Here is a 15134-nt window from a genome sequence, read left to right on the forward strand (position 1 = left end):
CCTTGCATAATATCTTCGCCATCGCTCATCCCCAATTCACATGAGGTACCCAATCATAATACTTTTTTTATTTCTGCAAGTGAATCTTCCCCAAGTGAAACTTCTTTTAATTATTAACATTCCACTCACAACATAGTATACTAATCAGCATACACAGTATACAAAAAGCTGCCATCTCTTCTCCTTGAAAACCAGCAAATTTATGCTAATTAGCATATTGTTTATGCTAACTAGCATATATAAGTTTATGCTAATCAGCATAAATAGTATGCTAATTAGCATTAACATACACAGTATACAGGAAGCTGCCATCTCTTCTTCTTGAAAACCAGTAAAAGGTATGCTAATTAGAACATTGTGTATGCTAACTAGCATTAACAGTATGCTAATTAGCATACCATTAATGCCAACTAGCATACCCACAGAACACAATTAGCGTACCTTCTTATTATCATATTGTGCAAGCCACTGGCCTTCTTTCTACACATCTTTCCAGACCCTGATGCCTTTCTTATAAGCTAGGTGTGCCTTCTTTTATAGTTTCCATTTATATTTGTGGGCTACATGCCCAAACCATATGGAGTCTTGCTGTTAAAAGCGTAAATTGTAAGAGACCAAAGGAGGCGGACTTTGAGCTTGTTTGATCACCTATCTAGAGTTCTACATTTTCTTGATGAGCTTAGATCCTCTATGTTTAATGAGACAGGTTTTACAAATAATCTCTCTTAAATTGAGACCCCTCTGTGATAGACACCAAAGCCATGTATACACAGAGCACACAAGAGACACAAGAGACAGAAGATACCCAAGTTTTTGATAAAACTGCATTATCTCTGAGCAAGAAGTACATTGAAGATGCAGTGATTATAAATTTAAATCTGAAGGGCATGCTATTTTAGATTGCTTCATAGCTTTTTGGGTTGATTGTGTACACTTGCCGTCTCCTTGGGATGTGCTCCATGGGTATTTTGATACATCGTACCAGATGTGAAAGTACGTGGATGATAGGCTACTTGTGGTCTATCTTGAAGGTGTATACATCCAATTGCTCGTAATACAGACCTTGCACAACATATGAGCCTCTATGAATTGCATTGCCCCACTCATCAAGATACCCCTTCTCCACCTTCTCTTTTGCTACAACACACTTGACCAGGTAGAAATCCACATCCTCAACGTTGGTTGAAGCATTTGGATTTGCATCAAATATGTCGCCAGCACATAGAGTGCTACTCAATACATCATGATGACCTTCATATGTGAAGTCATCATAGGCGGCTATTTCATCTTTCAACTCAGAATCTGACACAGCCTTCTCAAGTAATGGTAGTAGAGTATGATAATCCCAAGGCTGCACATGAGCTTTATTGACGCAACGATTCCATCTTCTATGCTTGGCATGCATCACAGAAGCATGCCAAGACCCTTGTTGCAAGGGCAGTTGGATCCCCAGGGTTGTGACCATGAAAAGCATGCAGAGAGAGAGTTTTAGCCACAGTGGCACAATTCCACTTCACCTCCCTGTTCACTTCCCCCTCTTTAACCTCCCAGAACACACGGGCACATTTCCTTTCTTTTGAAGGATAGTGTGAAGGTGCTCCCTGCGAAACAGATTGGCTTGGCAATAAGCAACCACATCAGTTGCACACCGCAAAATAGCTCCATTAGGTTTTAGATGTTCATGGGCCAAGGTTCTTTTCACAACTACTCCTGCACCATCATGCTCTCCCTTGCCGTGCCCTGATCCAAAGAAGAACCAGGTCACCCCCATCTCTGTGAGTCCACCATATTCTGAAACAAAGTAAAAAGGCCTAGCTCCCTTGAACTGTGAGGCCGCACCATCAGACCACACCCAATGTTCCTTAGCAGTGACACCCTCTTGTTGTAACTAGTCATGGTGTAGCATGAAGCAGTGTTGCACGAACAACGTGTCATGCACCTTGTCATCTGATATGAAGAAGTGGATGGTTTTGACTACCTCCCCTGCCTTGCAGTAGTATGTTATGTGTACAAAAATGGTTACTTGACTAGAGTGCCAATGCATTGACTAAATCTCATTTTGTTCCTTGAAGGCATAATTCTCTGCAAAATCAACAACTGACACAACGACATCGTCCAAAAACCAAAGAAGGAAATCCTTGAATTGTTGTCCTTGCCATCAAGCCACATAGTTATGAGTGATAAAGAGCTCCAACTTGGTCTTCAAGAGTTGAAGAAACTCCCAACACTGCATTTCTTTGTGCAAAAGATCTTGTCTTTTAAATATATATGTACACACAAATATACATACAATTACATAAATGTAGCCATCGTTTTGAGTAGAGATAAAGAGTTATGGTTGTAAATGTAGCCATCGTTTTGTGTTGTGCGCAGTGTGAGAGTGCTCCTACTTCTATAGAGTGCTATGAAGAAGAGATTATTTATTGTGCTTCTTGCGTAGCATCTCTTCACAGAAGCTCCTTGTTCGAGGGATTACTTTTCACATTGCATGCCTACCTCCATTCTGAGGTATGGTACCATTGAAAGCTGTCCAACGTAATCTCTATTCCATGGGGAGAAAGAGATGGGAAGAGATAGAGAAAGATAGAGAAGCTAAGGAGAAGAAAGTAGAAAGTAATTTTTGAATTCCATCGGCTTCACATAAAGAAGGTCTTTTCCATAGCACTCTACAGAAGCAGGAGCATACCCGCACTGCGCACACCACAAAATGGTTGCTTCGCCTACGACCATTGCTCTTTATCTCCCTATTTCTCCCTCTATCTCTCTCTCTCCCTCTTTCCCTCTATCTCTCTCTCTCTTTCTTTCTATTATCTCTCTCATTCTCTATCTCTCTCTCTCTCTTTCCCTCTTTCTCTCTATTTCTCTCTCTCTCTCCCTCTCTATCTCTCTCTCTTTCCCTCTTCCTCTATTTCTCTCTCTCTCCCTCTTCCTCTATTTCTCTCTCTCTTTCCCTCTACCTACAACCATTTCTCTTTATCTCCCCATTTCTTTATATTCCTCTCTCTCTCTCTCTCTCATTCTCTTTTCTTCTCTCTATCTATCTCTTTCTCCCCACGAATATCTCTATTTCTCTCTCTCCCTCTATCTCCCTCTCTCTCTCTCCCTCTAGCAGGTTTCTGAAAGCATCATAGCACTATTGATCACCTTTTCACTCTTTGAGTTCTTATGGAAGCGTTTCGATTGAAAGGAAAAAAGTTGTATTGTTGCTTTGTGGATTTCAAAAAAGCTTTTGACATGGTACCGCAAGGAAATCTTTGGAGACGTATACAAAGCCTTCAAGTGCCGAGAGAATTTATGCATGCATTCTTTCGCATCTACCAAAAAGTGATATGTTGATTACGTATGGGAGATGGAATTTCAAATTTTTTTGCAAGCACCATTGGTGTCAAACAAGGATGCCCACTTTCCCCAACCCTCTTTGCATGGTTCTTGATTTTATGCAGCAAGAAGGCATAGAAGAGGTTAAGATCGAAAATGCGGTGATCATGCTTTTTCTTTATGTCGATAATGAAGTGCTCTTGGCACATACCTTAGAAGTGTGGGGTTAAGGCCTATGTGCCTTGACCGGTCGCCCAGGTCATGGGCGCCCACCCACTGTTACCCTATACTTATAGTGAGTATACTGTATAGGGGGAGCTTCCACTTCACAGTCTCCCCACCCACATCGTGTGTGTGTCTCCTTCTCTCTCTTTCACTCTCCGTCTGTGGTGCTCCCCAATCCCCTTCAATTGGTATCAGAGCTATGGTGACCGCGGAAGTATATTTACATGTTATGGTGACCGCGGAAGTATCTTTACATGTTGAGGCCCTAAAAAAATCCCAAGTCACAGAAGTATATTCAAAGTGGTTAATTATGGAGTGATCCCACCATGGCTTTTTGCAAATAATATTCCCTTGCTATCACAGCATGCCCTGCAATGAGCCTATCAAGCCTTTTGTGGATCCTCTATTGTGGTGAGGTATCCCGAATTCAAGGCATTTGGCCCCACGATTGTTTAAACCATGCCTTGCTCTTCCATTAAAGTGCAGACCCTTCTTGCAAGAAAATTTGCTCGACCCTCCTTGACATGCCATGTTGTAGACACCGATGTTGATGGTGATGCAACCATCACCGAGGTCTTCTTTGGGAGCTTGGCCGCTGCAAAACCTAATGTGGACGTTCAACCCACACAGACCCTACCCCTTTTAGGTGCTACCCACTTAGCATGTCATTCTCTTTCTACTCCCAATCCTGCTATTGGTGAAGCAGCCTACATGCCTCCAATATCTCAGACCTATGTGGCATACCTCATCGGAAGAGATGCTCTTGATGCATGCTTGAGAAAACTATTCTTTAAGGTTAGGTATTGCACTCCTGTACAAAGAATCAATAGGTCCCTTTATTCTACAAGCAGGACAAGAGAACACCGTCTCTTGTAAGGCTATGGGAGCTCCAGGCCCTTATTACCACCTACCGCACTTTATAATTGGATTGGCTATGGGGTCCCACTTCATCTTGCTCCCCACTAGCTGTCTCTTCATGCATTTTTTTTCCACCCTCGACCCCATACCCACTATAATATTGCGATGGTTAGAAGCGGAAAGGGGAGAGCAAAGCCCTCAGCTTCTTTCCAATCACACCTCTTATTGTACGTGTGAAAGATAGCTTGAGTAGGGTGTTGTCATTAGGGTTTGTATGCCCATGCACTAAGGCTATTTAAAACTCGATGCCTTTCGTCCCAAGTCTGTGCTCCTTGAACTCCTGCTGCTACCACTAAGTTTCCTATACATGGCATAAAATTATGTGCACGTTTCAATAGCAACCAACGATTTTGTTTGCAGACATATGCGTAGCATGGAATCAACACGTAGCATAGAAAAATAAACCTATTTGGTAGCACACCTAATCAACACTCAATACTCCTCCTCCTCTGTCATCGAGAATGAACAGCTCCTAATCACGGCTTCTCGTTGCAAGAGCTGGTCTTGCTCGTCATGCGGTTTGTTTCGCCTATTACACGTCACGCAGCTTGTTTCTCCTATGACAAGGAAGGGCCTTTGTGAACCTGTTGAAACCAGTCCGCGCTTGCGCGGACTAGTTTGAGCAAGTTCAGCTCACGATGTAGAAGGTTCTTATTCGGTGCTATACAATGCATTTTTTGTATTATTTTTAGAAAAATCAGCCCAAGCTAGCTATTAGTTGGTAGCTCGTCATGCAGCTTGTTACGCCTATAATGAGGAAGTCGCCCTTTGACGTGCTCCAAAACAGGTCATCGAGGGGCTGCTATAAACTGCGAACGCATTGCGGGATACTGCCAATAAGTTGTAGGTTGTTTTCGCTGCTCATTGAAAATTTTTACCGCCATACTGTTGCATATTCCCACAACTTGCAAGCATTCCCGGTCCGCTGCTGCAACCACTCCGCGCGCACTGGTTTCAGCAGCGGATCGACAATGCTTCCAAGTTGTGGCGCACGCGGCCGAGCAGGAGCATGTCATTTTTTGTAACGCTGTACTGTCCTTTTGATTTTAACCTCATGCAGTCAGGTTTAAGTATCCATGCTTTACACATTCCTTTTGAGCTTCAGGAAGACCCAATGCAGAAGACTTGTAAGTCCCCCTCATACATGAGAGAGAGAGAGAGAGAGAGACTGATCGAAGTCCAATTCATACATGTGTGTTAGAGAGAGAGAAAGAGAGAGGAGAGCCCTCATGCTGAGACATAAAATAAAAGATGACTAGGGAGGGCCTTATTTCAAATTGTTTCCTTAGCTTGTACAACCCCAAATCCTTCATTGAGAACTCTGTAGGTTCTTCCAAACAACTTGAGCTAACTTGTAAGTTCAGAAACTGATAAACAAAATGCATAGGAATCACTAATTTATCAACCGCCTTCGATCTCGTAGGCATGGCATTTAAGAAGCCCATATTTTCACTAGAAAGCAAAGCCCAACGCACACTGCTTGTATTGCAAATAGTTGCATCAACATTGCTAGTTGACAAATGTAGCTATTTTAACCTCTTTGTGTAAGCCCAAACTTATTGTGCTAAATAGCCACTCTAGCGAGGATCCCTTTAATTTTCTCTAATAAAGTCACTTTCCTAACACAAGATCCTTATCCTTACAATGCAGCAAAAAAAAAATCGATTCCATGCATACAACTAACAACCATGGCTAATGCCCACTCGCTTTGCCTTGTTCCACACACATCGCTTCTTACTGAGCTTTTGCAATGTCTTGTATTTATCCCAATGGGCCAAACCTGTTTTCCTCTTTTTTCCTTCTGCCAAAACTTGTGGAGACCCTTTAGCTGTGGATGCGCCCACTACAACTACATTGATGATGTATGCAGTGGTAATGATGAAGTGATGTGCCCAATGCATGATGAGCTCAAGCAACCCAACTGCCTCATGACCATCTCAACCAGAGTATCGAGGTATGAGTTTTCTACTACTTTTTACCAGACTTGACTAACAATTAATCCATGTAATTAACACTAGTATTGTAATGGGCCACAAAAGTGGTTGGTGCCCTTAAAGTGGCTCGTGCCTAGATTCTAATATTTTAAGCATAACTTTTGCATATGACATAAAAACTTCATGAAACTCTTTGAGCATCTTGTTAGGATGTGTCCAAGACATGAGAGTCTTTATGTGAGCAACATTGAAGTGTGATAGGCTCATTACATACATATTGAGGGAATTTTCAAAGAAGTGTGAGTCTGTAATTCAAAAACAAATAGGTCTACCATTGAATCAAATCAGTAAAATTATATATATTTTATTAAATTAGTCTTTAGAGATGGCCATGCAGGAATAAAACTTCAACCCTTGAGTTATTTTCTTGACATTTTTTTATCAACTCATACTATGTGTTGTGCGGATTTCCCTAAGAGGGTTTTTTGTTTGGACATCTAAATAACTATTGAATTACTTTTTTATAGAAGCCTCTTAAAGCCACAAAAGTGAAAAATCCAAGTAAAATGGAGTTCATTTCCAAGAATTTAGCAAGTGCTTATACAAGCCAATTAAATTGATTGAGAGGCTATTAACATATCTATATGTCATAGATCTGCCTAACCTTGTGGTAACAGATTGTTATCTTCTCTGGATTTGTGAACTTAGCTGCTGGTACTTTTTTATAGAAGCCTCTTAAAGCCACAAAAGTGAAAAATCCAAGTAAAATGGAGTTCATTTCCAAGAATTTAGCAAGTGCTTATACAAGCCAATTAAATTGATTGAGAGGCTATTAACATATCTATATGTCATAGATCTGCCTAACCTTGTGGTAACTGATTGTTATCTTCTGGATTTGTGAACTTAGCTGCTGACATGCATGAGGTCTTAGTACATATTTTAAGGGAGGAGTTCAAGACAAAAGCGAAGTTGCAAGGTATTTCAAAAAGAGTTAGTGAAAGGGTTGTGGCAAGATCATAGCAATTCCTCTTAAAAGACTAGGGTATGTATCTAATTCACAAATAACTTTATTGAAGGACTCGCTCGTTTTTTTCATCGCTCAGAAAAACTAGCTCACCATCTTGTAAGACTCCGCGGAGAGCACGACGGCTTTGAGAGCTTCGAGACGATAGCTCGCTCGCTCTCGACGGTAGAGAGATTAAGAAAGCTTGGAAGCTGTGTGAGAATGCAATGGGAGCTTGTGAGCTCAGTTGAGAGTGATGTATGCTCTTGTGGAAGCTCAGAAAGGAGTGTGGAAGACTGTGTGTAAGTGAAGGTACTGCCCTAAAACTGTGTGCACAGCAGCACTGTTTTCAGATTCGTTTTTCTCCTTGTAGAATGCAGATCTGAGAATTCTGTTTGCGAAACCCATCCATTTCGACGTGGTCTACAACTTTGCAAAAGAAACTTTTTGCAAATTCCTCACCATTTTGCTGATATTCAGCTCAGACTGACTGTATACAGAAATTCCAGATTTTCTATTGTCGCATTGTGTGCGAGTTTGATGCACTTCTGGAAGCTCGGGAGATGCTTGAAGTTGAGTGCATAAATTCTGAGTTGAAGATGCAATTGCAGCTTGTATTAAGCTTGTGGTATGAGGGTTTTTTTATAGACTTGGGCAACGAAGTACGGAGGCGTTTACACACCATCGAGGCGGTCTCTTGAGAGACGCAGTTTTTTGGAGCACACAAGTGGAGCTTCTTTCACTGGTTTTCACAGGATACTTTGGCAGTGATTTTGTGCTTGGATTCATGGTCTTTGCGGATGGTTTGCATATGGTTATGGTGCATGGTTGATGCCCATTATACATGCATTTTGGAGAGGACTTTCAAGTGCCGGTGAGCTCTCTTGAGAGCATTGTTTTCGCATTGATCAAGTTTCCGGATTGCAAATCTTTTGGCGCTTGCTTATGCGCGGTCACTCCGTTGATGTACGTTGAGTGCGGATTGCCATTGTATGTGAAAATGTGGAGCCATTTTGGCATTTCTACTCATTGGCATTGAGTAGTGTTATGGTTTATGGTAGAGATTGTACTTGAGTTTTTTGCTCAGTTTTCAAGGGAAATTCTATCGGATTTTTCCCAGATTCTCGCCATAGTTTGTGATCGAGTGTTCACTCTCACTTTGACAAGTTTTGTCAGTTTGGACACAGTTTTGTGTTTTTGTATCCACTCTCGCAAGAGTGAGGAATTGTGTATCTTTCTTTGCTTGAGACAGTGGTTTGCTCTCAGGTGGGAGAGTCTTGTGATCTCGAGCATTGTTTGCCATAGTTTTGCAGAGCTTATGCATGTATGTTGAGTGTAGTTTGATGTGCATTGATTGCTCATTGTATTGAGCTTGCAGGACAATGGTTATTTTGTGTTGATAGCCATGGTGCGTCGAAACTCTGGCGAAATTTTCCCAGGAGTTTTATGCGTATCATTTATGCAATCTAGGTAGAGATTGCGGGTTGCACTCAGCATTTGCATGCGATGTTCTCTGCAGGTTGGAGACTTGTGCGTGTGTATGCATCGATACCGCATAGTGTGGGCTTGGTGATTAGCTCACAAATTGCAGTGTGATACTAGAGCAGGCGAGGCTTGTATTGACATTGCGGGAACTCTATTTTGGATTGTGTCTCACAGTTTTTACATTGTGTTTCTGGCCATATTTGTAGACAGTTTCCAGGTGTTGTTGGTGAGGTGGTTTTGCTTTCTAGTTTGCTACATTGTGCTCATGGCAAAGACAGGTGATCGCTCAGATTATGATCTCTCCGAAATTTGCATGTTTGATGGGTCAGACTTTGCAGCATGGAGAGAGTGTATGCTTGATGCATTGACACAGCGAGGGTTGCATCGACCATTGAGTGGTGATGCAGGTAGACCTTCAAACATGTCTGACGATCAGTGGCAAGAGCTAGAGGAGATGGCACTATCTACACTCTCTTTGCACCTTGCGGAATCTGTATATGCTCTTGTTATGTATGAGACTACTTCGAGAGCACTTTCGCGCAGATTACATGATATGTATGATAGATCTGAGTCATCACGGACTCGTGTGAGACATGTACATTCACGAGCACGCCAACAGGTGACATGTTGGTATTGTGGTCATTCTGGACACGTTAGATGGTGTTGTTTTCGTCGTATGGGACATCGTAGGAGACATGGCAGTCTCAGAGATGTATGTAGTGATGCCATGGACTCGGTTGCTTTGACAGTTCAGGCAGATGTAGTGTCGGAGTATACTAGTGACGGGGATGTCACTTTTACCTTGAGCTATGCACGAGATGCTATACATGTGGATAGTGCACTCCCTTCGCAATGGTTGCTAGACGCAGATGCTATGTTTCATGTCACGCCGCATCGTGAATGGTTTTGTAGCTATTCTAGCGGGATGCTTGGCAGTGTACGTTTGACCGATGGCTCGGTGCATTTGATAGCAGGTGCAAGAGATGTGAAACTGTCATTACCGAGTGGTGCATCTTACTTGTTACGACATGTGCGCTATGTACCAGATTTGACAGTGAGTTTGATCTCGATTGGTCAGCTTAGAGATTGTGGATGTCAGATTTCGCTACAAGAGCGAGATTTTGTGATGCATTTGGGTTCGCTAGTGATTGCGAGAGGTGCCAGGAGTGGTACAAGTTACCCATTGCATGTGGATCACGGGAGAGACGGTGTTGTCTCTGTGATCATGCAGCCAGGAAGAGAGCGAGAGAGCAGGCGAGTCTCTTTTGCTTTTGGATTGCAGGATGCTTTGCATGGAGTGCAGAGCAGTGACTTTGTTGTGCAAGTTGCGTCTACGGGTGCACAGGTAGAGCGGGACAGCTCTAGTGAGTCACAGCAGGATGAGTCATCAGAGGTGATGACAGAGATGACTCACATGGATGTTGAGATGTCCGCTATTGTGGAGTCATTTCTTGATATGCTTATGCCAGAGCTTGATGCAGATTCAGGACAGATGGATACTCTTGGTACACATGTGATATGTGGTGGGCACGAGGAGTCACTCCAGAGCTCGGAGTCAGAGTGCCATGGTCTCTATGATAGGGGACATGATTGCCATGAGTTGAGTTCTGAGTTGGAGGTGGCAGAGGTTGCCAGGGTTGCATCAACGTTCGGTGTCCTCATGTACGAGATACTGATCTCGAGGCCTGACATAGCAGCTGCAGTGGGAGCATTTGCAGCAGGGTTGATTAGTTGTTCGATGACTGATCTTGGCATAGAGCATAGGGGAGGTTTGCAGGTATTGGACCGATACTTGCAGGAGTGCATGAGCTCTTGTAGACTCTTTGCAGAGCTCGGAGCTAGCTCTGTGTGGCTTCCGCAGCCAGATGTTTGTCTATCAGTAGAGCCAGATGCACTAGCTCATCGAGAGTCAGTGGACATAGGTTGAGAGAATATATCACCTTCTATTACTTGTACACCAGTAGATCTTGCTTAAAGGCACATTGGCCTTTAAGTGGGAGGTTGTTGGGGTTAAGGCCTATGTGCCTTGACCGATCGCCTAGGTCATGGGCGCCCGCCCACTGTTACCCTATACTTATAGTGAGTATACTATATACGGGGAGCTTCCACTTCACAGTCTCCCTACCCACATAGTGTGTGTGTGTCCTTCTCTCTCTCTCTCACTCTCCGTCTGTGGTGCTCCCCGATCCCCTTCAAGAAGATGCACAAAAGTTTATGAGTGTCTTGGAACGTTTTTGCCTACATAGCGGGCTGATCGTGAATGGATCCAAAACCAAGGTTATGCTTGTAAAGACCCTAAATGACAAAAATCCATGCATTGTATACAACAATGAGCAACTTGAAGTGGTACATCACTTCAAGTACCTTGGTCTTGAGGTTCCATCCAATCATAAATGGAAGGATTGTGCAATGTGTCGCTTGGAAGCCGGAAAGAGGGCTTCTTATGCATTTGAGAACATGTGCAATACTGGAGAGATCAAGTGTTGGGCTCTCAAAAATTACCTCTTTGACAAATTGGTGACACCCGTGCTTCTTTATGAAGTGGAGGTATGGGGTGGAAGCATCGGGAAGTCTACTTGGAAAGAGTTTGAAAATGTTCAAAAGCGTTTTCTCACCAACTTTCTCCAAGTCAAGACACAAACACCCTACATGCTCTTACTTCTTGAGTCCGGATTGCTTCCCATTGAGGTCTTGGGCATGCAAAGGGTTGTGGAGTACCTCTGATGCAGATTCAGGACAGATGGATACTCTTGGTACACATGTGATATGTGGTGGGCACGAGGAGTCACTCCAGAGCTCGGAGTCAAAGTGCCATCGTCTCTATGATAGGGGACATGATTGCCATGAGTTGAGTTTTGAGTTGGAGGTGGCAGAGGTTGCCAGGGTTGCATCAACGTTCGGTGTCTTCATGTACGAGATTGATCTCGAGGCCCAACATAACAGCTGCAGTGGGAGCATTTGCAGCAGGGTTGATTAGTTGTTCGATGACTGATCTTGGCATAGAGCATAGGGGAGGTTTGCAGGTATTGGACCGACGAAGCTTGGATCTAACTCTGTGTCGCTTCCGCAGCGGGATGTTTGTCTATCAGTAGAGCCACATGCACTAGCTCATCGAGAGTCAGTGGGCATAGGTTGAGAGAATATCTCACGTTCTATTACTTGTACACTAGTAGATCTTGCTTAAAGGCACATTGGCCTTTAAGTGGGAGGTTGTTGGGGTTAAGGCCTATGTGCCTTGACCGGTCGCCTAGGTCATGGGCGCCCGCCCACTGTTACCCTATACTTATAGTGAGTATACTATATACCGGGAGCTTCCACTTCACAGTCTCCGCACCCACATAGTGTGTGTGTGTCCTTCTCTCTCTCTCTCACTCTCCGTCTGTGGTGCTCCCCGATCCCCTTCAAGAAGATGCACAAAAGTTTATGAGTGTCTTGGAACGTTTTTGCCTACATAGCGGGCTGATCGTGAATGGATCCAAAACCAAGGTTATGCTTGTAAAGACCCTAAATGACAAAAATCCATGCATTGTATACAACAATGAGCAACTTGAAGTGGTAGATCACTTCAAGTACCTTGGTCTTGAGGTTCCATCCAATCATAAATGGAAGGATTGTGCAATGTGTCACTTGGAAGCCGGAAAGAGGGCTTCTTATGCATTTGAGAACATGTGCAATGCTGGAGAGATCAAGTGTTGGGCTCTCAAAAATTACCTCTTTGACAAATTGGTGACACCATTGCTTCTTTATGGAGTGGAGGTGTGGGGTGGAAGCATCGGGAAGTCTACTTGGAAAGAGTTTGAAAATGTTCAAAAGCGTTTTCTCACCAACTTTCTCCAAGTCAAGACACAAACACCCTACATGCTCTTACTTCTTGAGTCCGGATTGCTTCCCATTGAGGTCTTGGGCATGCAAAGGGTTGTGGAGTACATGCTTAAGACACAACGTAGCCCTTTGCATCGACTTCCTAGAATTGCATATGAAGCAAGTCAAAAGGTCCAAAAGACTTGCAAGAGCAAAATACTAAGTTCGGGGTGGATGCTTGACATGAAGAAATGGTTTGGAAGATGGGATGCATGTCACTTGTTCAACGATGCGTCGATCGACTCCCAAGTTAATGAGGCCTTCTTGCAACGCCAATGTATCACGGCTTGGGAGAAATATGGAAGTTCTCGCTTCAGCCATTACACCACATACGTTGCCCCAAACTACAAATCTCTCTTCTTCTCCAAACGAGGTAATTGAACCAATCCCTACATCCTTGGGCGCATCCCGTTGAGTGCAATCCGCACCATTGCCTCCATTCGTCTTAGCTCCCATTCTCTACGCTGCGAGACAGGAGTTGGGGCACTGGCGAGGAGTCTCATCAACTTTGCACCTTATGCCCTCGTCAAGTGCGAGAGAGTGAGTACCACACACTACTTGAGTGCTCAAATTTTGACCACATTAGGTCCTCTTTTCCCCATATATTCATCCATGAGCTCTCCCTACATACCTTCCTCTCCCAAACACGATGTGGACTCTCTATTGCGACGCTCATTTCAGCCATTTTTTAGCATTGAGAGTCACTTATGACCTCCACTCACACCACGTGACATGTTCATTTGGTCCCATAGGTCATATTTGACCTCCGAGGACAATAATAGAACTATCTATCTATCTATCTATCTCTATTTCTCTCTCTTTCCCTCTGTCTCTCTCTCTCCCTCTTTCCCTCTCTCTATCTATCTAGCTCTCTCCCTCTCTTTCTCTATCTCTCCCTCTCTCTCTCTCTCTCTCTCTCTCTCTCTCTTTCCCCCACGGATAGCTCTATTTCTCTCTCTCCCTCTCTCTCTCTCTCTATCTATCTATCTATCTATCTTTCTCTTTATTTCTCTCTCTCTCCCTCTCTGTCTCTCTCTCTCTCCCTCTTTCTGTTCTCTCTCTCTCTTTCCCTCTTTCCCTCTCTTCCTCTCCCTCTATCTCTCTCTCTTTCCCTCTTTCTCTCTATCTCTCTCTCTCTATACCTCTATCTCTATCTCTCTCTATCCATCTCTATCTCTATCTATCTCTCCCTCTCTATTTCTTTTTGTCTCCCTCTACCCTTCTCTATCTCTCTCTCTCTTTTCCTCTCTCTCTCTCTCTCTCTCTCTCTCTCTCTATTTTTCTCTCTCTCCGTCTTCCCTCTCTCTCTCTCTCTCTCTCTCTCTCTCTCTCTCTCTCTCTCTCTCTCCATCTATCAATTTCTCTCTCTCTTTCCCCCTCTCCCTCTATCTATCTCTCTCTATCTCTTTTCCCTTTCTTTCTCTCTATATCTCCCTCTTTCCCTCTATCTCTCTCTATCTCTATCTATTTCTCTCTCTATCTATCTATCTCCCTCTTTCTCTTATAATCCATTTCCTAACAAATCTACCACACACATTCATTTGCAAACAAAGCTTACATATTACAACAACGTGCAAGAAGATTGCATCAACATCACTAAGCAACCTACGGCAAATGAATGAGGTCTCTCTCTCTCTCTCTCTCTCTCTCTCTCTCTCTCTGTGTTTCTTCATTTATGCATGTAAATGTGTGTGTGTGGAAAGAGTGGGGGGGGGGTTGCTTAGTGATTACCTTAGGTTGTAGAAAGGTTGCCCGTTAGGTTGAGCTTCCAAAGACAAACATGGTAAACCCCCTTCCCATTAGGTTGAGCTCCAAAGACAAACACGACAAACCCCCTTTGATGAAGTCGTCGCAAATGAACCGAAGCTCCTTCTTGAACCGAATGTGTGTGTGTGTGTGTGTGTGTGTGTGTGTGTGTGTGTGTGTGTGTGTGTGTGTGTGTGTGTGTGTTGTTTTTGTTGTTGTGTTTGTGTGAGGGAGAAGGTGGAGAGAGATGGGCAAGGGAGAGAGAGATAGAGTGAGGGTGTTTGATGTGTAGGAGGGGGAGGGAGCTTGCAACAGGTGCGATTGGAGGAGAGGAAGAAGGCAGGGTATGCCGCATTTTTGCGGCATACACTACCCTTCTTCTTTTTTTAGGCGCCAGGCATTACCACGACTATTATCGTGGAAATTACCGCGACCATTTCTACGATCATTGCCGCTCAAGTCATTTCAATGGATACACGCATATCGGAGGTTGCAAGGGGGGCCGAGGGGGGGGTTTTACAAACCACCCCCTCTACCCTTAGATATCAATAATTTTATTTTAGCCTTTTGAGTTTTTTTATGAAGACTTTTATTTTTTTTATGAGTACTTATTTTTGTAGTACTTTTAGATATGTTTTTATTGC

General features: G+C 43.5%; 1 protein-coding gene across 1 annotated transcript; it reads right to left on the minus strand.

The window, feature by feature from the left end:
• Nucleotides 1–1009: 1009 nt before the first annotated feature.
• Nucleotides 1010–1405, minus strand: LOC147444042 (uncharacterized). Its single transcript, XM_086527803.1, has one exon. It carries the CDS (start codon nt 1403–1405, stop codon nt 1010–1012), a length of 396 nt encoding a protein of 131 aa, XP_086383929.1.
• Nucleotides 1406–15134: the final 13729 nt, after the last annotated feature.

This window comes from Adiantum capillus-veneris, chromosome 13 (assembly GCF_014529385.1).
Source record: "Adiantum capillus-veneris isolate H3 chromosome 13, ASM1452938v2, whole genome shotgun sequence".
Lineage (NCBI taxonomy): Eukaryota > Viridiplantae > Streptophyta > Polypodiopsida > Polypodiales > Pteridaceae > Adiantum > Adiantum capillus-veneris.